Source organism: Megascapheus bottae, chromosome 6, assembly GCF_031878675.1.
Source record: "Megascapheus bottae isolate mThoBot1 chromosome 6, mThoBot2.hap1, whole genome shotgun sequence".
Lineage (NCBI taxonomy): Eukaryota > Metazoa > Chordata > Mammalia > Rodentia > Geomyidae > Megascapheus > Megascapheus bottae.
The window spans coordinates 53,444,953-53,470,284 of record NC_143514.1 but is presented as its reverse complement, the minus strand read 5'-3'; the positions used below and the strand labels follow the sequence as shown (position 1 = coordinate 53,470,284).

At 47.9% G+C, this 25,332-nt stretch overlaps 1 protein-coding gene across 1 annotated transcript in view; it reads right to left on the bottom strand.

The window, feature by feature from the left end:
• Trabd2b (TraB domain containing 2B) overlaps window positions 1-25,332 on the bottom strand; it is a 200,207-nt gene that overhangs the window by 27,774 nt on the left and 147,101 nt on the right. Inside the window, exon 3 of the mRNA XM_090334889.1 lies at window positions 5,069-5,215. Within this exon, the coding sequence (XP_090191015.1) occupies window positions 5,069-5,215 (147 nt within the window). The remainder of the gene's footprint in view (window positions 1-5,068; window positions 5,216-25,332) is intronic.

Here is a 25,332-nt window from a genome sequence, read left to right as displayed (position 1 = left end):
ACTTCTGAGTTTTATCCTCTGAGTTTTACAGATGGAGCAATCAAGAGTGGAAAGGATCCTAAGAGGTGAGCAAAGTCTCAGCTAGTGAAGTGGCAGGGCCAGGCTGAGAGCCCTAGCAGTTGGGCAGCCATATTGATCTGTCTCATGTCTCTGCTGGAGGCCATCTCAGTGCTCAGTGGCTGAGGCCCAGGGATCCTGAGATCAGGCTTACTACTTACTACTCTCACTTCAGCATGGACCCCAGCACTGGCTCAGTTTAGCCAGGAGCTCAGTTTCGCAAGAGTATGGAGGGTCAACTGAGCCTCCTGGGTAAAGCAGGAAAACCACAATGTATAGAGTTAGGCTGGTCTGGGCTTTAGCACCAGTTCTGATGCTGATTGGTGCTGGACAAACTACTCACCTTTTTCTGAATCCCACTTTTCTCATTTATATTATGGGACGGAGGTGATTGTGGGGACTAAAGGATGAGGGTGCTTCCATGGGTTGTATCTGGCCTTCTCTACTCCAGAGATGATAGGGGGCATCACCCTGATTTTTTTCCAATGACCCAATATCTTGTCTATCTGACTATGACTTCCTAGGGACCTAACCAAACCCTACTGGTCCCTTCAAAACTCCAAACTCCAGGACCCCACAGCCTCCTCTGTAATAGCATCTGCCTGGAATCTGCCCAACTGTATCAGTCCTGGATCTTCTCCATACCCAACACTCTACATCCAGCCATGTGGCCTGGCAACTACATTGCAGACATGCTCTTAAGGAGGCAGATGGCTCTCTGAGTTCAAGGATAGAGCTTTGGTGATTCCAGGTTGCCAGTGCCTGGCATAAAGAAGATGCCCCCAAAGGCCCTTTAAAATTCTCCACCTTTCTAGCACCATCCTCTCCTGCACATGCATGTGACCACGGAGCAAACTGAGGCATTAAATGACACCATATCCTCTTTCCTCTGGACCCACTAATATCATTACCTCTAAGTTCTTGCTCACAAGATACCTTCCATCCGGGTTCCTCTTCTAATTTTTCTCTCTCCCCTCCCCAAGTAGCAAAGCATAAGGCACGAGATCAGACTGACTAATGAATAAGGTCTATGGAGGCCTGACATAAAGAAATTAATTTGGTGTAGGAAATTAGATGTGAGCTCCCAGATGGGAGCCCAATCATATAGCTTCGAGAGCCACTGCTGAGTGGTCAACATTCTTCCTGAGAAAATGGGAAGAGTCAACAGAGACGGAGGCTGAGGGCCACTGGGGAAGCTTTGGACATCTGCTTTTGCTGTCAGCTGGTATATGAGCAGCATGTTCCTCAGAGTGAGGTGAGAGATAAAGACACTTGAATGGTGGGACTGTTTTACTATCCTAAGGGGAATAAGGCAATTATATGGTGAGCCTCCCCTAAGCTTGACCAGCATGTAAGCTGCTTGGTTGTCTGCAGCAGCACCCTTGCTGGTGCCTAATCAAGAATTATACAAAGTTGTGCCCAAGGATCATTTATTTAAAAAAATAGATAAATGAAGAAGTTTGTCTTATTCTCCACCCACCGTAGAAGGAATGATTGGCCCCCCTACAGCTTGATTTGATATAGTTAGAGGAAACACTAAATACTTGTGAGTAGAGAAGAACAGGGAAACTCTGGACTTGGGAGGTTATTTCTGGAAACATCTTCAAAGACTTCTCTCTGTTCCTAGGCATGGGAGTGAATGGGACCACATACCCTTGGTGAACAGTTGTTAGCTCAGTGAGTGAGTGGACGAGTAGATGGCTGAGAGGTACAGGAAGCATGGTCATGATTGCAGGCCCTGAAAGCATTCAGTGAGCACCACTGAATGGATGGAGTGGCATGGAGTTCTCTTTTGCCACTTAACCTTGGGGAGGGAGGGAGGGAGAGAGGCCTCATTATAATCCAAAGGTAATTTGGCCTCTCTGAGACTCAGGTTCCAAGATGGTAATATGGAGGACAATGCACATGTAGTGATTAAGTAATACAAGTTTGGGGAAGTACTTAGCACAATGATTGGCACAAAGGACATCTTGAGCAAGCATCAGCTGTCATGAACACCTGGCTATAGGAGAGAGTTGGCTTCGTCATCTGACCCTGTAATAGGACAGGCTACTACAAAAGAGATCCTTTCCTCTTCTAAGGACTTGGGGACCTGGGCAAATTTGATTCCCTAAGGAACCAATGGAGATGCATCTTTCTACAAGTTCAAAGATGTTTAACATGGATAAAAACAAATAAAAAGTTGAATTTCCAAGCCACAAAGGAGCTGGGCTGGACATTCCAGTTCCTGAGGCCTCCCGGATGCTGGCCAACATTCTCTGCATGTCTCGTATGGATGGGTCTTGGCTCTGCGCCAAGGATGGGGCCTGGATTTGAGCCAGGGCTGAGAGGGAAACAAATTAATGATGTCATTAGGCTTGTCTTGGGTCTTAAATCTCCTATGACAAGTTTAAGTGCAGGACATATGAGAATATTTTAAAGGGGACATGTAAGATCCCCAGAGTCTTAGAGAGAGGTCTAGGATGGGGGGACAAGAAGATAGGATGAGATAACAGGGAAAAGCTTCAGTATAGGCTTCCCTGTCCTGTGGCCTGTGACCTATGAATAATCAAGTGCTCAGGCCTGCTGATGACATCATTTATATAAACCCTTAGCTGTTATCCACCCAGCCAACAGATATTCTAAGAACCTCCATGGATCCAGCCCTGTGTCAGGGGAGGACCCAATGGATACTCACAGAATGGGTGTGAGGGTCTCTCAAAACTCACAGTAATAACCTGTGAGGCGTATGCTTGGAGAAGTTAGCAGAGTCGGTTTGGTGACTGATTGTGTGACCATGAGTCCTGACTTGTCCAGGACAGTCCAGGTTTATGGTTGTAGAAGAGTGTTCTATACCTGCCAATTGTTTTGACCTTCAGTTATGTTTCACTTTCAAAAGTATCTGGGTTGCACATTTTTGTGGCTACACTATTCCTCAGGCAGACCAGGGGCCCAGATAAGCCTTCCTGGATTGCCCATTCTCCCATGATGGGCGCTGACAATACCAGTGACCTGGGGGCTGCAGAGGCCTGGGCACAGTTTTTTCTGAAGATGAAAACAATGAAGCAGGAAGGCCAGAAGCTAGAAGTGGTTTGGGGGTCCATCATTATCAACCCAGACTGTTTCTTTTCTTCTCTGGCCTCCAAATGCTACTTTACTCTCTGTGCTGCAGCCAGAGGATTTTTATGAATGCACTGTCTTCTGGCTTGGCCTCCCTCTGGCAGGTATTCTCATGGCTGCACAGCTTTCTGTTCTGCAAACTCTGCCCTGGGTGAGCCCATGTCTTGGGGCAGCGAATGCAGAGTATCTTGGCTTTGACCCAGTATGCCTCCAATCTAATATCTCTTCCTACTCTCTTGATAGTTGATTTACATGCATGTTGCTTTCTCCACTGGAACATTTCTTCTGTGTGTGGTCACTTCAGATTTGTCTGTGGCCTCTCATTTTGCAAGAACCTTTCCTTCTTGTACCAGTACCACCTAAATGTATCCTGCTAAAGGTTCCATCTGTACCTCTGCTCCTCTCACACCAATCAAAGGGGAGCCCCACAAGGGCCACTCTGTCTGGTTTTACTTTCTGTCTCTTTACTTGGCATTACATGCTTGGCATTCATAAATGAGTTCATTCATTCATTCATTCCTTCATTCAGTAAACAGTTACTGAGTCCTGCTCTAGCTACAGCCTGTTTTAGCTAGTTAAGATAAACCAATGAATAAGACAGACTCAAATCCTGTCTTCATAGAGCTTGCTTTCTAGTGCAGAGGATCAGATGTTAGTCACTAATGAATGTACACATATGTATTGCAATGTGGGATATTTCGCCCCATTTCCATGAGGGGAAAGTAGAACATAGTAAATTGCAGGAGATAGGAGTAGAGAATAGGTTACACTTCTAATAAATAGGGTAGATGTAGTCAGCCTCACTGAGCTTATGATATGCCAGTGACGTGTTAAAAATGGGTTATGAGGGAGAATGAGCCACAGTGAGTTCTGAGAAGAGTGTTTCATGCAGAGGGGACTGTGATGTGAAGGCAGTGGTGGGAGAGGTGATCGGCAAAGAGGCCTGAGTGCTGTGGGCATGCAAGAGTAGAGAAAGCAGACATGGTGCTGGGAACAGGGGAAGAGTAGGGGCACAGGCCACCACAGAAGCTAGCTTTCTCCCCGGAGAAATATGGAAGCAAGGAAGTAGTCTCCTCTGCTTAACCCACGTATGTCCTGAGTGAATGGACATTCAACTACCACGAAATAAGAAGCATGAGGGCCCAGAGGTGCTAGGGGGACACCTAGCTCCATCCAGGGTATCTGAAAGATTTCTCAGGAGAGGCGATGCCTATCCATGGCTGAATGGGAAGAATCCACAAAGAGAGAGGAGCCTGAGCAAAGGCCCAGAAGCATGAGTGGACAAGCTGCATCAGAGCTGCAAGTTCTACAGGTTCCTGGATGCAAGTATGATCTATGGGGTAGGGCCATACTGTAGCTTGTAAACAGAGAGCAGGTCGTCCAGGGCTTCAAACTCATGGACAGAGTATCTTACAATTTGCTCTATAGTCATGGGCAACGTGGTAAAGTCTGGGCAAAGAAAAGCCATACTTAGTTCCTTGGACTCCTTTACTCTGACCAGTTTGTCATCTTTCTTCTAGGACTTGACTAGACAAAGAATACCTTGGGTTAGAATCAAGTCTAAGGCCTGAAGAACTGTGAGCTCTTCCCTTTCCTTTTACAGGTTTCCCCGAATGTTGAATTGAACCTCTTAAATGTCTCCTAACCTGTTTGGCTAAGCTTCCTGCATCCTAGGCCATAGAGCCATGCAGATTTCAACAGCTTGATAATTCTACAACTAATAAGGCTTTGAAGATGTCTCTTCTCTGAGCCTCAGTTTCCCCATTGATAAAAAGATCTGTGAAAATAGCCCCCCCCCCTTTTTCTGGCAGAGAAGAGATACCCAGCTCACAATAGGTATCTAGTACATGCCAGGCAGGGTTGTGCTCTAGGTCTGTGATGCTGTCTGAGGGGGTGAGGAAGGAGAACTCACCTGGGACGTATCATGATTGAAGATGACAGCATTGAGGTCCCCGCAGTTGTAGTGCTTGATGAGGTCCTCTGTAGTATAGGGTGCCTGCAGGCTCCCAGCCCGCACACTCTCATGCTGCAGCAGGGTCTGGTTCAGGGCAAACAATACCTGGTCAAGGAAAGAGGGGAACATCAGGGCTGTGCTCAGAGACTGCCTGGCCTCCAGATCCTGACTTCTTTGCTCTGAGCTTAAGGACAGCTTGAAACAGTGGGTGGGGGCGGGTCGAGGATGGGGGTAGCTTGGTACCAGCTTGCCTAGGATATGTTTCTTTCCTCCCTATGTCCAAACAATAGGCTCGGAGCATGGCCAGCCTGTGCTAATTTCCAGGCCTTTTCCAATGCTGGTCCTTCTTCTGCTCTGAGTCTTAACATCATGTCTAATGATGAAGCAAAATGTCTGGCTTGGAATGATGGGCTCTTCTCTTCCTGATTCCTTTGTGTTCCTATGCTTAGAAGTCTTCTAGAATGAACAGGCTTATTTTTATAATTAAGAGCATATCCAAACAAAGCAGAACAATCAAGTGAACAAAAACAACTAACAAGCTCAGTTCAATGACAAGGTCTGATGTGAAGTACATCTTCCTGAGAAGCCTTCCTTACTCAGAAAAGGCTGGTAGAACATGGTCTTCAGAGCCTTAACCATGCTTGCATTTAGTGGGCATGTCCTTAAGCTCCTCTGGACCAATAATGACAGGCTCTGGGGACACAGCTGTGCCTATCCAGGCCTTCTGCTATGCAGAAATAAGTCCTTTATCAACAGACTCCCTTAGCACTTTCTGCCTGTGTCAGTTAAGGATCATGATTCTCATGGTCCTAGGTGATTGTCTAGTTCAGAGATCTCATTTTAGATGGGGAAACTGAGACCCAAGGATCAATATGGCTGGAGTTGGAACCAATTTCACAGGACTTAGAATCTCAGACCCTATGGCCAGTGGAAGGGAGGGGCCTGATAATTTATGGAGTTATTTAACACAGTTGGAGAGAGGGAGGGGGGAAGAAAAGCTTGTTGCAATCCCTGTGTGAAATGTCAGGAGGTGATTTCTGGCCTCTTATCCATGCTACTTCCTACTCCACCATAGCCTTCAGGCGAGCTCTGCTCCTTCTACTTAGATGACCAGCTGTAGGCTCTTAGCTTACACCCACTCAAGTCCAGACATTCTCCTCTGGGTCCGCAGCACCAGCCTCTCCTAACTCCCCATAGTCCTACTCCTCCCTCTCCTCCTCCCCCCTCCTGCTGGCCCCCTGTCCCATATTCTTCTGTTACAGTCATCTTTTGGAAGCAAAACTCTGATGGTTCCTAGTTATGGCTATCCAAAATGTGCCAAGACATCTTCCTCCATGACACTTTTCTGGCCACCCTGGAAGCTGAATTAGATTTTTCCTCTTGGGTGGCAGCCTAATGGAATAGCAGCTGCAAACCCCTTTGCCACAGGACTTTGTAGCTCCCTCCTTTTCGGACTTGCATCAGTCAATGCAATGTCAGAAACTATCTTAAAGGAAAGCTTGGAGAGCACTTGAATGCTGTGGCTGCCACCTTGTGCATCTGTCATTGCCTGGACAGTACACCAGGCCTAGTGGGGAAGAAGAGACCTACATGGAAGAGTGGTCCAGCCAGGGCTCTCTAGACAAGATATGTGAGGTAAGTTCAGCAGAGCTTACCTACCAGTGACCTGGAGACGTTAGTGCGAATGCTCTTGTTATTACACAGCATATTGCAATGACAGATGATTGCTAGACTTCATTGCTTTCCACCAGAATGGGAAGATAGCTATAACTGAGGGAAAGAATGATGAACTGTTAGATAGCTAGGGATAGAAAACGGTGGCTATAACATACAGCAGACGACACGTGCTGTACCATGGTACTTGCTCCCATCATGTCTCGGACTCTGCTTCAGATGGCACCTCTTCCCATAATTCCCTGGGCTCAAAATCTTACATCAGCAGTGAGGTAATGCCTCATGCACAATTGGGCATGACTAACCAAATCCACTTTCATACTTGTGCATGATCGGGCATGACCAATAGGACTTCAGTGCCCGCGCCCAGTGGCAGGGACCAATGAAAGACCCAAGCTGATGTGTGGGCCCTCGGTGGTCAGTTGTGACTCAGGGAGAGGAATTAATAAAGCAGAAAGGCTTTTTCCCTGAGGGGATACAACAGTTTCCCAGCTCAGGGGCCCCTCTTTACTGAGAGTCTGTACTCTACTTTTGTCTCTAATAAACTTGCTGCTTTAGTACATTACTCTTCTGCCTCTAAACTCTTCAGCTGGTGGAGAAATGAATCTGTCCTCCTAGATGATACCACAGTCATGTGTCCTTGCTGGTCCCTCAGTAAGCTTGCTGTTCCTTCAAGACCAAGTGCATTTTACTCTTGAACCTAGCATTCGGCACTCTGCCTGGTAAAGAGAGGTATCTAGACATCTGCTGCAGTCATAAATTCAAGGATACTTGATCATCCCTTAAGGCCAGCCCCTAAAACTTTGGCATGTGAGCTGTAGCTTGGAGCATGCCACCACCACTTGGCAGCAAGTACCCATGAAGATGTAGAATCTGAACGAAAACCACATGACCTGGCCAAAGTGCTGGCCCAGGCAACAGGGCCACGCTTGCCCTGGGGAGATGGCGTTGACCTTTGTTCTCCCATATCATGTTTCTTGATGGCTGGGGAGGAGAGCTGAATTGTATGGGACATGGCAGTTTGGACTGTTCCCTCTAATGAACTAGCTGGAGGTGAGATCTGAATACCCCCAGCTCCCTCCCCTCCACCCCCAGTCCAGGCCTTCTCCAGGCCCCGTTGGCTCTGGCTGCTACTGCTGAAATCAGATCTGCAGCCATCTGGTACAGGGTGTCAATGGCAGCATGGAGGATGGGGATGGATTACAGGAGGCCGTGGTCTTGTTGCTGTGGACATTGCTAAGGCAACACACACTTCCTTTCACACAGCACATGCCTTGGATAAAAGTATCCATATTGAGCTGACTGTTTATTCCCTTCCTCTGAGGGCCTGGGACACACTGATTTCCTGTGACCATACCCGACCACTACACACACCTGCCCCCATGGTTTCTCAAGTTAACCTGGCCAAAGCATCATCTGACCTGCGGTGAGGTCACTGCCCTGGATGCCAGAAGACCTGATTGAGGAGAAATGGCTCCCCTGGACTCTAATTGACTCACAGAGTCATTTCTGCAATCATGCAGCCTGCACACAGCTGGGAGGTGTTCCACTGGATTAAGTATACTACAATCTGTAGGGTGTTAAGAATAGTCCTGGCATGCAGTAAGTGTGTGAATATGTATTTGTTAAATAAAATGCAGAGGGAAATAGTTAGACTCAAGTGTTCTCAACTCTGAGCTGGCTGGAAAAGTCCCTAGAGGTCATCTGGTCCAGAGGTTTTCAAAACCTTTTTTAGTCATGGAATCCTTTATATTGGTTATGGTTGTTGTCCACAAGAACTGTACTTAGGACTCTAAATGGGATGCAGATAAAAATGGAGAAAGCTTGCTGGTTGATGGAAAGGAGGCAAAGCTGAAGTTGACATCCTTCCCAGGGCCCCCTGGGGCAGGGACCTCCATGGGTAACCTGGAGCCAGTTTGAGGTTGACAGATTTCATCAATACCTTCATCATATACCAGAGGAGAGGTGACAGGGTCCCTGGGAGGGAAGGAATGATAGGGTTAGCCAGAGACCTCACAGTGAACTGTGTGAGCTGGACAAAGCAGGCTCCTCCCTGAGGGTCCTGCTCCCAGCGCTGGACCACAGGGCTGAGGCAGGATCCTCAGTTGTCCACACTCACCATCACACCTATTTTCTCTCTGGAGACATGTAAAATAGCCGGGAGTATTTGTTATTGGAGTGCAGGACATGAGGGCTAGGTCATCTGAGAAGTCCTGTTTTATTTCAGCACAGACACGCCTAACCCCCCCCCCCCACAGTGGCATATATTCCACTGGACAGACCCTGCTCCCTGCTTTGTTGTTTACATCTGAACCCAAATATCCCCAATAGCAGATATGCAGGAAATACTACAAGAGAAAAGATGTTGATGTGGAGCTCTGTGCTCTTTCCCTCATGTCTTCGGCCCTGTACCCATCCTTTGTTCTTTATAAAGAAGTTTTCATCCACTCATTAGAAGGGTCTCTAGGCTTATTGAACATCTGTAGTATGGGTCAGAAACTTTCTAAATTCATCTATTTAATCTTTGCATAAACTTGAAGAAAGACTGAACACAAACAAACAAAACCTGCTGAGTTGGGTGTGGTGCCCAACCTTGTAATCCCAGAACTCAGGAGGCTGAGACAGGAAGATTGATAATTCAAGGTCAGTCTGGGCTGCATAGGGAGTTCCAGACCAAACCTGGTGACAGTGACACCCTGTATCTAAAAAGCAAAACCGGAATGGAACAATAAACATGTAGTGAGGAAACACCTAATATCTTGCCAAGATGACAAAGTGGTGGAGGAATGGGCACTGGGGAAAGCCAGGAACCTGTTCTCGTAGTTGACCACTGTCTGTAGTGGTCTCCCTCCTCTGTTTGGGAGACACCTGGAAGAGTTAGTGTTCCTATGAATAGTTTAAAAGTCCAAGCTGGGTGCTAATGGTTCACATCTGTAATTCTAGCTACTCAGGAGGCTGAGATCTGAAGATCATGGTTCAGAGCCAGCCCAGGCGGGAACATCTATGAGACTCTAATTTATCACCAGAAAACTGGAAATGGAGCTTTGGCTCAAAGTGATAGAGCACTAGCTTTCAGCAAAGCTCAGGGATGGTGCCTAGGCCCTGAGTTCTACCCCTCAACATAACCCCCCAACCAACCAAACAAACAAACAAACAAAAGGAAGTGACAAGCCCAAGGCCACACTACTGTAAGAGACAGAGCTGGGATTTGAAATTCCATCTGCCAAGCCACAAGCAGAACGTTGAATCAATGCGTCCTCTTTCATGAGCACTTTTTGGTTGCTTGCCTCATGGCATTATTTTAAATACATATATATACATACACACATATATATGTTATATACATATATGTGTGTATATATGTATGCATATGTTATTTCAGTAGTTGCACAAAAAGTAGCCATTCAACAAAGTAGTTTATAAATATAATGCATTTTGATCAGTGTCACCCCTTTCAACATTCTGGATGCCTCCAGAAAATAGAGGGAAGCTAGCTCATTCATTCATCCATTCATTCATCCATTCATCTATTCAACAAGCAATGACTTTCAGCTGTTTTTCAAGTCAGTATCTGACTTTGGTGGACTAACTGGATTTTTTGTGTCCAAGCTCATTTTGGAGGCAGATTTGCCAAGGTCAATCGTGGCTATGGTGATCTAGGCACAGACTTTGGAATTAAGTGCTCTCTTGACTGCAGACTCCCTCTTGGTTTCCTGAATTCCTCAGCCTGGCACTGAGCAGACTCACAGGCCTTGATGCTCTCGGCTCCCAGCTGCCTTAGAACAACAAACCTTCCTCTTGCAGAGCCTCAGTGGTCTGCTCCCGGACAATGTTTATGATAAGGCTTTGACTTGGAATAACAAATACTGGGTTGAGGCCCCTTCCCCCTAAATGGTTGTATGGAGGCCTGGTCATCAAAAGCCCCTGTGCATCCCCAGGAGGCTTTTTGACCAGGGCCTTATTGGCCACAAAGTAGCCTGTGGCATCTGCAGTGTGTAGACCTGGAATTCAAATATATTTTCAAACACAGGCCTAGGATGGAGGGAGGCAGGCACCAGGATGGATAGGACAGGTTTATTGCTCTAAAGTAGTCAGGTAAACAGTGTTAGATGAGCTAGAATGCCAGAGCCACCCGAGCCCGCATTATCACCTGAGAGGAGAGCAACAGGATCCTCTCTTGTCAAGAAGGAGATCTGTATCCACAGATCTTCAGGACAGGCCTGCTCTCAGGCTGGTGGTCTGGGGTAGGAGTATAAGGATTGCCAACCAAACCAGGAGCCCCTGGGAATCTCAGTATAGGTCCCAAGCCGTTGGGCCATGGCTGCTGCATGCCTTCTGTGTAGGTGCTAGGGAGTTAGTAAGGGACCACTCAGACAGCAGAGTATACCTGCTCGTCAGGGAGGCAGTAAATGGAACAAACCACATAGTAAAATATCAGTATACAGCATGGTGGAGATGGTGAGGATCTTGCTGAACCAGAAGTAAAGGCTGTTTCCTGTCCATGCCTCTGGCTCCACAGGCAAGAGAAAGTGACAGTGTGATGGAGACATAGATCTTGAATTCATGGAGGGGCTAGACTGTTCTCCCAAAGTGGATGGAGGTTAAGGGAGAGTATGTGGGGGGGAAAAAGGAAATATTTTGAGGTGACTAAATACTACCATGCCCTATGATTACAGTCAATGGGAAACTACAACTTTCTCCTCCGGGTATAGCCCAGGTCCCATCAGAATGGAGGTTAGGGTCCTCAGCCAGGTTCTGAACCATGATCAGCCAAGCTTCTTGCTGAAGGTAAAGGGAGTACAGAATGGGTAGAAGAAGAGGAAGGTAGTTAAATGCCAACTATGATGGTACATTGTCAGTTACAGAAAAAGTTTAGGATTTCTAGGAGGAGTCCTCTTATGATGTTATGAATGTGCTTATGTGTGTATCTATCACAAACATCTTGGCTCTCATTCTCCATCTGCTTCTCTTCACATGTAACATGGCTGTATTGACTGTATATCTTATTAAGTATTATAAGCCAATGTTAAAGAGAAAACTAAGCACTCTCTTCTGGGAAAGGATTAATGCATGTTTGGTTGTATGTAAGATGACTATATCATATGGGATAGAGCTACAACTCTCTTAGTATCTTTAGTTGGAGATTAATTGGGGTTTATGGTGTTGCGGATGGGTGTCAAGTTGACAGAGTAGACTTCTGATGGTTAATTGTACATGTCTTCTTAACTGGGTCAAAGTTATAGATGTTTGTTAAACATTTTTTTTGTCAGTTGTGGGGCTTAAACTCAGGGCCTGAGCACTGTCCTTGGACTTTCTCAAGGCTAGAGCTCTACTCTTGAGCCACAGCACCACTTCCAGCGTTTTTCTATGTATGTGGTGCCGAGGAATCGAACCTGAGTCTTCATGCATGCTAGGCAAGCACTCTACCACTAGGCCAAACTCTGGGCCCTTGTTAAACATTTTTATAGACATTTCTATGAAGGTATTAGTTTTTTCTGCACAAGAATAACATTTAATTTAGTAGACTTTAGGGAAAACAGATATCCCTCATGTTGTAGATGAGACTCATCCAATCAGTTGATGGTTTTAAGAGAAAAAAGATGACACCCTTAAACCCTTAAAGAGGAACTTCTGTCAGAAAATTACGTTTGAACTTGAATGGTAGTGTCAGCTCACCCCTGGACGCTTACCCTGCAGAATTTGTACTTGTCATCCTCCACAATGGATAAACTAGTTCCTTAGACAAATCTCCTTCTCCATCTCTGTTTCTGTACACACACATTTATACACACACACACACACACACACACACACACACACACACGTACACATGCACACATGGCTTTCACTGACAGCTATGCATTATAGAACAATGTTTGGTTAATAAACTGCAACCAACATTTTCCTATGGCGTAGGTATGTTTAGATACATAAATACATTGTTACAAGCACCTACAGTATTCAGCACAGCAGTGTGATGTTCAGGCTTGTAACCTGGGAGCAGTAGCCTGTACTACATAGTTTAGGTGTGTAGGAGGCTATGTCACCCATAGGTGATGGCTCCTTCTTTCAGCTGGGCTTCCCTAAGCCATCCAAAAGTGCTCTCAAGCCCCTTTCTAGGCCATTGTCCTTCATATTTCTGCCTGTCCTTCCTGCTAGACAGTGAGCCTTTTGAGCACAAGGCAAATCATCTCTTTCCACAGAGAGAACACAGTGCCAGGTACATACATAGTGGATGCTGAAGATAGACTCATAAAATGAATAAACATAGATGGGTGCCAGTGGCTAATACCTGTAATCCTAGCTACTCAGGAGGCTAAGATCTGAAAATGAGGGTTCAAAGCCAGCCTGGGTAGAAACATCCATGGGACTCTTATCTCCACTAAACTACCAAAAAAAAGGTAAAAGTAGAGCTGTGATTCAGGTACTAGAGTACTAGTTATGGACACAAAACCCCATGACTGGCAAAAGAAGAGCAAGACTAAAAACATGCATGAAAAGCTGGATGAGTTACCCACCATTAAGATCCTTATCCTGTGCAGCCTCCCACCAGGACCCAGGGCACAGAGCTGGGCAGCCTGGCCACCCCAGGCCAGCCTCATTTGTCAGCACTCAGGCAGGGAATGGCAGTCCTTCACAGCAAAGCTTTCTCTGGCTTGGGGGGACATTCACACAAAGGTTACAGCCTGCCAGGCTCTTTCTGCAATTTATTTATTTATTCTTCTGTCCCATGGACGGCACCAAAGCAGTGCTGACTGCTTCCTGACTTCCTGCTTCATGCTTTGGGTCTCCCAGGCTTTCAGCACAGAACACAGAATCCTGCCCCTGGATACCAGGCTACTGAGCAGCAGGCATCCAAATAAACAGAAGGTTTCCTGGAGCTGGTATTTGGATCTGGGCTGGGAGCAGGGTCCTGAGATCCAATGCTTCACTGAGAAGCCCTGGGTCAGTCATTTTCCTTCCCTGGCCTTGAATGACCCACCAGTGGAAATGACTAATGTTTACATTTGCTGAGTAAATACTTATTGAGTACTTACCAGATTTCTTGAAAGCCATAGAGGTGTAACAATAAAACACAAGAATGGATCCCTGACTTAAGTAAGGGACTTCTCATTCTAGTAGGAGAAAGTTTGCTTATTAGCAAAGCAATAAGCAAACGGTGTGATTGGTTAGATAGTGACAGCGGCTGAAGAAGAATAAGGCAAAGGAAAATATAAGGTGTGTATGTATTTTAACATTTTTTTCTCTGCAATTGTACAAAGGAATTTCATTGCAGTATTTCTGTATAAGTGTAGAGTGTGTTTTGGTCAAATTCAGGGAGTTGATACTTTAGATTACATGTCTAGGTAGGGCTACCTCCAGCAGTGTCATTTGAGAAGCAATGTTAAGGAGAGAGGAAAGAGCCATGTGGAGGTCTGAGAAAAAACCAAAAACCATCTAGGCAGAAGGGACAGCATGCACCAAGGCCCTGAGACAGAAGCAAATCTGTGGCGTTTGAGGAGCAGAACATTGAAAGGCATTAAATAATAGGAATATTATTCAATGGGAGTAGTCTTTACCATCCCTAAACCTTTAGGGGAAGGGAAAGAGGCAGAAGCCTGAATACAACAGAGTCCCAGGCTCTGTAAAAGGAGCCCAGTTACAAAGCCTGAAACAATGTCTGGCCAGGAGAGAGAGGAAGAGATGCGGGGGCAGGGAGGAGTGGAGATGGGCACCTGTGATGGGTGGAAACAAGAAATATCCCCTTTAGCCACCCACTGTTGTGGACCTTTCTGCTGAAATCAGGGTGAAGGGAATGTAGGTGATATCAGCCATGGGCAGGGAAGTGGAGGGTAGATTTGAGAGGTACAAGTAGAAGTTCCATGCAGGGCTGGAGATTAGGGTGAGATAGGTGGTGGGACAGGTCTAGGGACTTGCGGCATCCCTTGAGGATCTGGTAACAGTGATGATGGAGCAATGGAGGAGACAGAGGAGGCACAGGGACATCAGACTGAAGGGGAGGCAGCCTTCTGGCCTCCATCACCTCCACAAGCCCCAAACTCCCAGCAACCACACAAAGAATGACAGACTTGGATTCCATGGGGGTGGACACAGGGTGTGGGCCAGGTTCCCTTCCTGCATGCAGCAGGGGCTGGCCCCATCTCAGCACTTTTCCTGGGCAAGCATCAGGAAGCCTGACTCACCCAGTGAGCCAGAGAGCTCCCTTCCCTTGTGCTCTCTGAACTCCTGCTCACTCCACCCAAAGACCACCCTTGGAGATCCCAGTCTCCTCCTCTGTCCTTCAAGTCCTGCCAGGAAATGCTCATAAATCCCCAGCCACCCACAGGATGAAAACAAAATCCTGCTGGGTGAGGAGGCTGAAGGTGGGGGCTGGTGGGGAGTGAGGGTCTTCAGGAAGGCAGTTCAGGTGGGGTCTGCTATGGGAAAGGAAGAAAGAGACTCCATGTTTTTCTGCATAGACAGGCTTCCGAGGGAACTGAGACCTAATTCTGGTTTTTGTAAATTCTGGCCCACAGCAGCAGGCACTGCTTTTCAGCCCTCTTTCCCCCGCCCCTACTTTGGGCCACAGGTTCTGGTGAATCATGCAGGATAGGAGAAGCTCTCAGCTCTGGAAGCATTCCCTATTTGAGGAGCTCAACATCACAGGACAGGCCAGCTACGGCTTCATGACAGTGGATCACTCCAAGTGCTTTGAATGTGGGGTCTCATTGGTTCTTTGTCAACCAGTAGGCATTTTTGACCCCACTTTACAGACAGGGAGTCTGAGGCTCAAAGAAATCAGTGCACCCCACTCTACCTAGTGGTGGTTTAAGTACCTGATGTTGAGCTCTCTCTGTCACTACTTAAGCTGTCAATCTCTACACCCAGTGACCACTGCACAGGCACCAGGGAAGAAAGAAACAAGTTGTGCTGGAAAGTCCCAAAGAAGCTTCTAGATCAACTTAGTCTTAGTCACACAGACTGGAGCAACTTCAAAGGGACAGAGGAAATGGAAAGAAATACTAGTTACAACAGACTGTAATAAGCCAGTTATAGAAGGAAAACAGGTCTGGGCCTCCACAGGGTTCCTGGCCAAGGCTGAATTTTGGTAAGAATTTAGGTGTCCAGTTTTGTTGAGAAGATGGGGTAGGGTGGAGAGGGTATCCCTCTCACCCTCCCTCCCTTCCTCCCTCCCTCCTTCCCTCCCTCCCTCCCTCCCTCACTTCCTCCCTCTCTCCTTTCCTTCCTTCCTTCCTTCCTTCCTTCCTTCCTTCCTTCCTTCCTTCCTTCCCTTCTTTCTTGGTCAGTTGTGGGGCTTGAACTCAGGGCCTGGGTGCTATCCCTGAGCTCTTTTGATCAAGGATAGTACTCTACCTCTTTGAGCCACCGCTATGCTTCCAGGTTTCTGGTGATTTTAATTAGAAATAAGAGTCACAAAGACTTTCCTGCCTGGGTTGGCTCTGAATCATGACCTTCAGATATCAGCCTCCTGAATAGCTAGGATTACAGGTGTGAGCCGCCAAGCAGTTGGGGAAATTTCTGGTTCTTAAGTAATGGAGTGTATCCTGGAAAGCTTTGCTGTGGGGCTTTTGCAGCAGAAACAGAGTTCAGCACTTGTGGACAAGATTCCTACTCATATCCTTGTTTTGCACCCTGTCTGGTTTCTGGGACCATGAACTAAATCAGCGCATCTCCATTCCTGAGGTCAGATAAAGGGCGAAAGAAGGGAAAGGGTATTCAAAGAGTATCCAAGAAAGACTTGCCACAAATCACATGAATGTGAGGCTGGGCTCAAAGGGAGGGTATTACGGGAACTCACAAGGTGTGGGGACCCCAAACTAGAGACTCCCAAAGAAGCAGACTCCAGCCATCTCTGTGCGAGCATACATTTGCCATTTGAAGGAGAAAGAAGAGGAATTCAGGTATTACAGATGAATGTGGCAGTCTATTACCTATCCTTGTTGACACTGAGTTCTCACAGAGCCTGGCAGTCCATGTGAAGGGACAGGAGACTAGCACAAGTGCTCAGTTGGAAGGGTAAGCTTCTCATGCTTCCAGGCTAGAAGCACGTGGGCTGATGGAGAAGGTTCTAGGGTGGATCTGGTGCCTGCTGGGAGCAGAGGAGAACTGAAGGCCACTGAAATTGTGACTTGAGCTGGGCATTGGTGGCTCATGTCCCGTAATCTTAGCTACTGCAGAGGCTGAGATCTGAGGATCACTGTTCAAAGCCAGTCTGGGCAGGAAAGTCCATAGAACTCGTATCTTTAATTAACAGCCAGAAAGGGAGAAATAGAAAGGGAGAGGTAGAAGGGAACTGTGGCTCAAGTGTTAGAACACCAGCATTTAGCAAGAAAAGTTAAGGGACAATGCCTAGACTCTGAGTTCAAGTCCTATACAAAGAGAGGGAGGGTGGGATGGGGAGGGAGAGAGGGGGAGAGGGAGTGTTCTTGACTTCTGTTTGTTTGTTTTCTATCACTGCTTCACCTCTTACAGAAAGCACAGAAGGAAGGCAGAAAGCAGCTTCAGTCCTGGGGCAAGGAGGAGTGAGGAGACCCTAAGCTCAGAGCTTTGTGGATATGGAGAACATTTGGGGCAGGTTAGAATTCCAAGTCTCTCTTGGCTTGGTTATTGTCCAATTTCCTAACTCAGGGCTCTGAGGTTCACCCACTATCCATCAGTATACCCTGTGTGGATGGACTCTCACTCCTTGAAATCCTTCAGCCTTCCATCAGGAAGCAGTTGAACAAGGGGGGACAGATCTGGAACAGCAGGAAGGCAAGGAGGCTCTGAGAGACAGTGTAGGACTTCTCCTGCTGACAGTGCAGGGAGAGACACTCCTCTTAGGGAGAATCAAAGGAGACACTGCAGAGAAGGTGGCCTCATGGACAGAACTACCACACTGTTCCACCTTTTGTTTTCCTGCCTGTTTGAAGTCACAGGAGATACCGTCTGGCATTGGACAGGGGCACTGGAGACTCCTGTGCTCCCCGGAGACTCAGGTAAGGAAGGACCCTAAGACCCCATGTGTCCTTGCTCCAGGAACAGAAGGATACTGAATGAGCCCCAAAGAGGGTGGGAAGGTACCCCCAGGTTACACAGCCAGCCAGAGTATTCAGAGACTTCTGTCTGCTTCATTTAGTCCATTTGGGTCTCCCTTGCCACTTCATCACTTCCTTCCCTCTACCACAGGATGGGAAAATGTTTGCAGATCCAAGGCAAAAGAATGTGAAACTGAAATTGGAGCCTTAGTCTTGGGAAGAGAACGCAAAGAAATCAGACACAGCTCGGAAGAGCAGAGATTTGCTCACACCATAGACAGGAAGTACCAGCAGGGTTGGACCCATGTGGGACAGAGCAGAGAAGGACCTCTGAAAGGCTGCTGGCTACAGGAGCCAATCAGCTTCCAGGACCGGCTAGGGGAGACAGATGGCTGTCATAGCCTGAAAGTTGCTTATGTAGAGTCTTCTTGTCTGTTGGCCTGTACTTGCTCTGTCCGAACCTGCCATTGGGTCACTGCCAGGGCAGGGGCAAGGAGCTTGTCTGATCTTTATCTGTCCACAGCCCATGCATCCATTTTTCCCTGTCTGGAAGTTTACTTGCTCTAAACAGAGCTCTTCCCCCAGTCTTGTTTTCAACATGCACGTGGAATGCCTACTTGCCATATGCACGTTACGGATGTATTTATGTTTTTGAGACACCGTCTTGATGCTGTGGCCTAGTCTGGACTTAAAAACTCACAATTCAGCCTAGACTGACCTTGAACTCAACATCTCCCTGTCTCTACTTTCTAGGTGCACCACATGCCTACATGTTTATATTAATAATGCTATTAACTACCACTTGTTGTGTTCCCTACCAGACATTATATAGTTTGTCCCTCTTCCATATAAGCTCTAACAACTCAGTGAGAAGTTTCCATTGTTAATCTCCTTTTCACTAATGAGGCAAAGGGAGGGAGATAGTAATTATGTAATTAGCCTTAACTCACACAGCTAGTAAGTAAGTAGAGATGAATGAAGAGAGTTTGACAATTTTGGCCACATGCTCCAAAGTCCTACCATTTGGCCAAAGAGGAAGAAGATAAATACTGGAAACCCAGAGATGGAATAGAACTAGGCAAAAGCTTAAATGTGGATGTAGAGCCTCACAATTGGAGGGCCTTAGATACTGTGCATTCTGGAGGTTCTGGGCCAGCCAGTAGTGAAACTCCTTGTCAAAATAGCCATCTTTCTCATCAAAGTCCTCAGCCTCGCATACCAGAGTACCTACTCCTTCCCCACCAAGGGCTCCTGGCATTCCTTCTTGGAAATCCTCAGTTGCCAGGAGTCAGTGCAGAGACAAGGAGTCCATCCTAGCCTGGCCATTCCAGAGCCACTCTGCCAAGCCACAAGAGACTCCTCTCCCTGAAGGCCTGCCTCTACCCAACCCACTTCTGTGCCATTTTTGAGAGGAGAGCCAGTCCTGGCTTCCTCTCTCCTAGCTGGGCCCTGGAAATGCCTGGGGCACCCAGGCCTCAGCAGCTCTCAGCTACCTTGGGTTCTGTGGGTCCAGAAGCAGGCTGGGGAGGTCAGCAAGCCTGGAGGTTTCTACCCTAGCTCCCTGGCACCCCTTTGAAGGGGATCAGGTTCCTCCACAAACATAATTGAATGAAAATATGAGAGAGAAAAGGTCTTTGTTCTCCAATTTACAGCGTTAGAAAATATGTAACAAATTAGCCGTTTATGAGGTAAGAGACCAGTGCTGTGTGCAGGCGGGTAGGGCCTAGGCAGGCACAAGGGGCCTTTCAGAAGCTGTATGGGGGGCGGTGGGCACAGAGGAGAAGCTTAGCCTGACCCACAGGATGGCAAAGCAGGCCCAGAGGACTCAAACTGGCACTTGGGAAGCCTGAGATGGGACAACATGGTACCAACTAAAGCTGATGAAGATTGTTTCAGGAAGTGACACAGGGTGAGGGGTGCCAACTGCAGGCTGAAGTTACCCTGAATTCCCCAGGGCTACAATCAGAGAGATTGTCCAAAAGGATCGCCAAGGGCTGATCCAGGGCTCACAGGGCATAAATATCCAGTTGCAGAAGCCTCCGTGTGTTCCCTGCTGGTTTGTTTCAGGGAGAGGAGGTAGTCCTTGATATGGCGAATGGTGTTTCTCTTCTATGCCTTTGATTTCTCTTCCAGGGACTGACGCAGAATTTCAACTGAAGTATCAAATTGTCACTAAGTTCAGGAAGAGAGCTGCAAGGCTGGGCAGGAAGAAGGCTCTCAGAAGAGAGGGGAAAGTCAGGAACCTTCCATAGCCTTGTCCTGGCCTCTGTTTCACCTACATGTCTAGAATCACAAGAGGGTATTATTGAATTGGATGGTTTAGAGATGGTATTTAATGTCCCATGTAACTATCTGGGGTTCTGATGCCCAGTAACAATGCTATGGACACACAAAGCCATCACCCACATTGGGTGGCCTTGGCAATGCCTGATTTGTATGTTCTGGCTCCACGTTACAATTTGTGATTCCTATTCTTGATGTTGTAATAGGTCCAGACCTTTGCTGCTAGCCCCGGCAAGGGACTGTCTTCCAGTCTCTATGGAGCCTAGAGCTGCACCCTGCCTTTCCCCTCCGGTGGCTTCTTGTTGGAGGCTCAAAAGATGAGATTATGGGTCAAAGGTGAGATTATGGGTCCATGCCAGTCTGTTGTAAGGAATATCTCCAAAAAAACGGAGGCGCTGGGTTTCTTCATGAATATCCCGAGTGTTTGGTCTGCAGTCACAAACACATCGCTTTCCTGGATCTGATTTTATTTATTTTGATTGGATCTTAACAGTTCTTTACAAGGCTGAAACCGAAGCTGCCTGGGGTCCCCCGGAGACTTGCTAAAACTTCAACTGCACCCAGTTTAGCAGAGCAACTTGAAAGTTAATCGGTGGTAAGGGACAATTTGCCTCATTATTTCCAGCCTTGGAATTTGGCGGCAGATGGAATTCTGGGCCTGGTGTGGACACAGCGATCCGTGATGAACACAGCAGGGTTTGTTGGCCCTCAGGTTGTCCATGCAGGTTGGGGGGCTGGATGGTTGATATTCCCTCAGAGGGTGGGTGGTGCCAGGAAGGAGTTACTGCTTGGAGGGTGACAGGGCCCCCCATCCCAGGTTTGAGGGCCCTGCTCCAGGCCAGTGTAGACCAGTGCAGGCTGTGCAGCTCTGCAGGCTGAGCGGGCCCCACACTGTGACTTGAGGAAGCAAAGGTGGAATTGGGAAAGTTGCTGTTCTTTGTGGTGCAGGCAGAGGTAATGAAGTAAATTCTTACTAGGGAACACCCATGGCTGGCGCACTACATCCATGAAGCCAGAGAAGATGCACATGTGCCTCTTGTCTGCTCTCTTTTTCTGTGAGGTCTGCTCAAACCCCTAACCAAAACAACCCATTCCCCAGGCAGTCCTGAATCCGTTCAGTTGGCCATACTTACTTTCTGTAGTAGTCATTGCTTTCTATTGTTACTTTTATTTATTTACTTTTTTGGGGTGGTACTAGGGCATGGGGTTTGAACTCAGGGCCTTACACTAACTAGGTAGACACTTTACCCCATTAGTCACTCCCCAGTTATTTTCTAGACAGACTTGTGTTTTTCTCAAAGTTGGCCTAGAACTGGGGATCTTCTTACCTCTGCCTCCTAGGTATCTGAGAGGAGAGGCAGACATCATCACCCTCTGCTGATTGGTTTGATTGGGTCTTGTTACCTTTGTCACCTCAAACTTCGATCCTCTGATCTCTGTAGCTGAGATTACAGGTGTGCACTATTGTATAAGGCTCCAAATGACTTATCAAGTTGTTGATTTTATCACCTTGCTCGAAGTAATAAGACAGGAAGGATAGGAAGGACTTCCCCAGAAGAGAAAATGTACTCAGTAAATGTCTCATGGATGAACAAGTGACTCTTCGGAGCATTGTATCACCAGTCACTTTTTCTGGTCTTCCTGTGTACATCTATCCCCTGAAGCTCCAGGGAGCTGGTGCTGCGGGAGGGGAAGGGGAGGAGAGGAGGAAGGGAGATACGTGAAGGCAGTGGGGACACAAGCAAGTCCATCTGCTCTCTGTACAAAGCTCAGAGAGGGTAAGGCTGTCTAGGTCACATAGCACATGGGTATGTATTTGGACAGCTCTTTCCCTGTCCTCCTCCACATGTTTCTGAAGCCAGGAATAATAGAAGCTTTGAACCTCTTCCTGCTCAAGGATCTTTGTCTATCCCCTGTCCTCACTCCTCTGGGCTGTGTGTTTTGAGGGTGCTTGTGCCTAGGGTTCAATTGCCCCCTCACTGTTCCTCTCTCTTATATATAACCCTTGTCCCCAAGCCTACCATGTTTCAGCTCTGGTCTGGAAGAGGCTGACTCCTTCCCCACACCCCCTGACCAGGGTTGAGGAGGTTCTAGTGTTTTCACACCACGGTGCTATGCAGGCTGTGAGCCAGTCAGCAGCCACTAAGCAGTAGCTGTTCTGTGATAAAGAGCCTGGAGAGGTAGAGAGTTGTATGAGAACTGGGCTCTGGGTTCAAGTGCCTGGGTAGGGTACATCAGTTTACCACTCCTGTGGACTCACCCGGGGCTTTTTAGGCAGTGGTGGGTGCCTGCCACAACTCTGACTCAGTTCTAGGACTGGGTTGGGAGAGCAGAACATGCCTCAGAGCTCAGGACTGGAGAGACCCTGCCTGTGTCCTCAGGGTGGGAGGTAACTGGGACAAGATTTCTGCCAAGCACACACTCAAGCTGTGGCTACTCTTGTGTATTCCCACAAAAGCTGGTCACACCTCCAGACCCTTTGGAGAGACACCCATGCTCCTCCTCCCCCCCAAAGCACTCTACTGTGCTCCATGATTCTAGAAGGGCTAGCAGCCAATCAGTCCTTCTCCAGTCTCCTTCTATACTTAGGCTGTCATCATCACTCTTCCCAAGCAGTGGACGCAGACATCAGAGAAGCCATACACAGGACAAGTGTTGGAATAACAAGGTGTGTGCTGCTGATTGACTCTCCACCAACCAGAAAATGTAATTAACTCGCTGCCTGCCCTGAATGCTCCCTCTCAGGCAACACCCTCCAAAACTCACTACAGACCTCACCCAGTTCATTGCTCTGCTCAGGCATACACCAGATGTACATAGACTCTAAGTCTGAACACACACACACACACACACACACACACACACACACACACACACACACACACACACAGTCACACACACACATCTATCTGGAGCTCTGGGGGCTCTTCTACTCTTCCACACTTCTTTGGGCTCGCTGGAAGGACAGAGATCTTCACTTCTGCTCTGGGCCTTTGAGACTCTGAGCTGGGTATCAGCCCTCTTGAGTTCAAATCAACCCCTCTCAGTCTACCCTCAACTGAGCAGTGGGGTAGAGAGAGGTCTGGCTCTGGCATTGAATCCTGACCTTACCAGTCAGGCTCGTAGTGGTGTCTTGGCTAGGCCATGGACCTCTTTGAAGGTGGTTTCTCCTCTAGAAAATAGAAATATCTTTCTTGCAGGCTGTGAAACATCAAGAGGACATCATGCCTTTCCTTTTCCCTTTCTTTTCTTTTTCCCACTTCATTTCTACAAAACAGGTGCTACTTGACTCTATCTTAATGATGAGGCAACAGGCCCACATAAGCTAAATAGCAAGACATGGTTATGTTTATCCCATGTGACACCTGACTCTCCCAAGATGCCTTTCCGTATTGCTTCCAGCATTCAAGGGTCAGGAGGAAACCACTGTGAGTCACTCAAGCCCCTCCCCCAGTGGTCTTACAGGAGGCTATGGCCCCATCACCATATCATAAAGAGAAGCTGCCACCCAGGCCACACTGGGCTCTGTAGAGCTGAAAATCTCTCAGGCACCCCTCTGCCTTGAGGGCTCCACTTCCCAAGGCAGCACCCTTTCTCTCCCGGAGGAAGAGAAACTAGGAAATGATACCACAAGGTTTTGAGAGAAAGGCTAGCCTGGCAGGACTATTTGTGTGATGGGGTCTTGCACATGTCTGCTGGATGCTGCAGGTGCAGGTCTGGAGTCCTGGTGCACGCTGGGAAGGCTGAGGGGCACTCTGGAGCTGCATAGGGGGGAGCTGATGGCAGCAAGGCCGAGGCTCTATTTTAGCTGCCGTGTCAGCACATTCTTGGAGCACTGCGCTATAAAGTCCACAGACTTCACTTCCAAGTGAGAATGAGGGCTAGCTTCTCTTCAGGGTCGAGCTTAGGTCACTGGCTGGGGTTTCAGCCTTCAGAGGTTGGGGAAGTCTCAGAGCTCTGTCAGTCAAGCTCTGCTGAGGCAGCTCTCTTTCCCTGCCTCCAGGCCTCTCTGCCCCAGGGCACACCCCCTCCTCCCTGCCGCCCCCACCTGCATTCTCCCTGGTGATGGTGTGTCTGCTGGGCTCAGGCCCAGGGAAGGCCCTTCCTTGGCAGGCCACACCTGGCTCGGGGAAAAGGCTGTATCCATTTGCTAGGCATACTGGTTTGGAGGAGAGAAGGACACGGCTGTCCTTGGCTACACACTAAGAATGTACTTGTGGGCCTGTAGGCTTACACCTGTAATCCTAGCTATACAGGAGGCTGAGATCTGAAGAGCATGATTTGAAGTCAGTCCTGGAAGACAAGTCCAAGGAACTCTTAGTAAAATGCCAGTCATGGCAGAGCTAAGGGGCAGCATCCAGGCCCTGAGTTCAAGTCTCAGTACTGACATAAGAAAGGGGAAGAACAGACTTGTAGGACAGAGGTCTCCACCCAACATCACAGGGGAGCAGAGACACTCATCCCCCTAAGAACAGTACTAAGGCCTCAGAGGTCTGGAAATCTTCTCACCCTCTAATGTTTCACAAGGGAGGGGGGGCAAAGCACAGCCCTGAAGCCTAGTCCCCAGCTCAGAACTCCTTCTGCTGGAAGCCATGCAGAGGATGAGGAATCACCCCAACATCACGTGGTTTCTCCAGGGTCCACCTGAAGCACAGCGTTGCTCACTCACTGTTGGGAGAGACTGCAGGCATCTGTGCCTGTGGGCTGTGCTTTGGGTCTTGCCTGGGGAATGTGAGTGTTTCCAGTTTAGGAGGTTGGTCCTTGCTGGCCCTCAGAGAGAGGCTAGGAACTCTTTTCTCAAATTTCCTCATTGTAGCTCCCATCTTCCTCACAGGGTCATTGCAAGAGTTGTGAGGCACAGGTAATGAATGCATCCAGCACTGGGCCAAACACACATAGGTCTTAAGCAACCTAAGCTGAGTGTGGGACCCAGGGCCTCATGGGTTTACATGATGGGAAGAATAGGACTCCAGGTCCCCAGCCAGGCAGCCTCTGGTCAGGCATCCCTCTGTAGCCTCTTTTTCTGTTTCCTCTCTTTTTGGAGAAAGCACTGTCTGATCTGGGCATTAGACACTTATAAATTGACTTCCTGCTACTTCTGCATAGGAAGGTTGGAAGGGAGTCTTTCAGCAATGGGAATTCTCAGCGCTCTACATACTGAATCCTGATTCAGTTTCACAGATCACCTTCTGACCATCCACTTGAAGATATATGAGCTCTTTGTCCTGTGATCTCACTGATCACAAT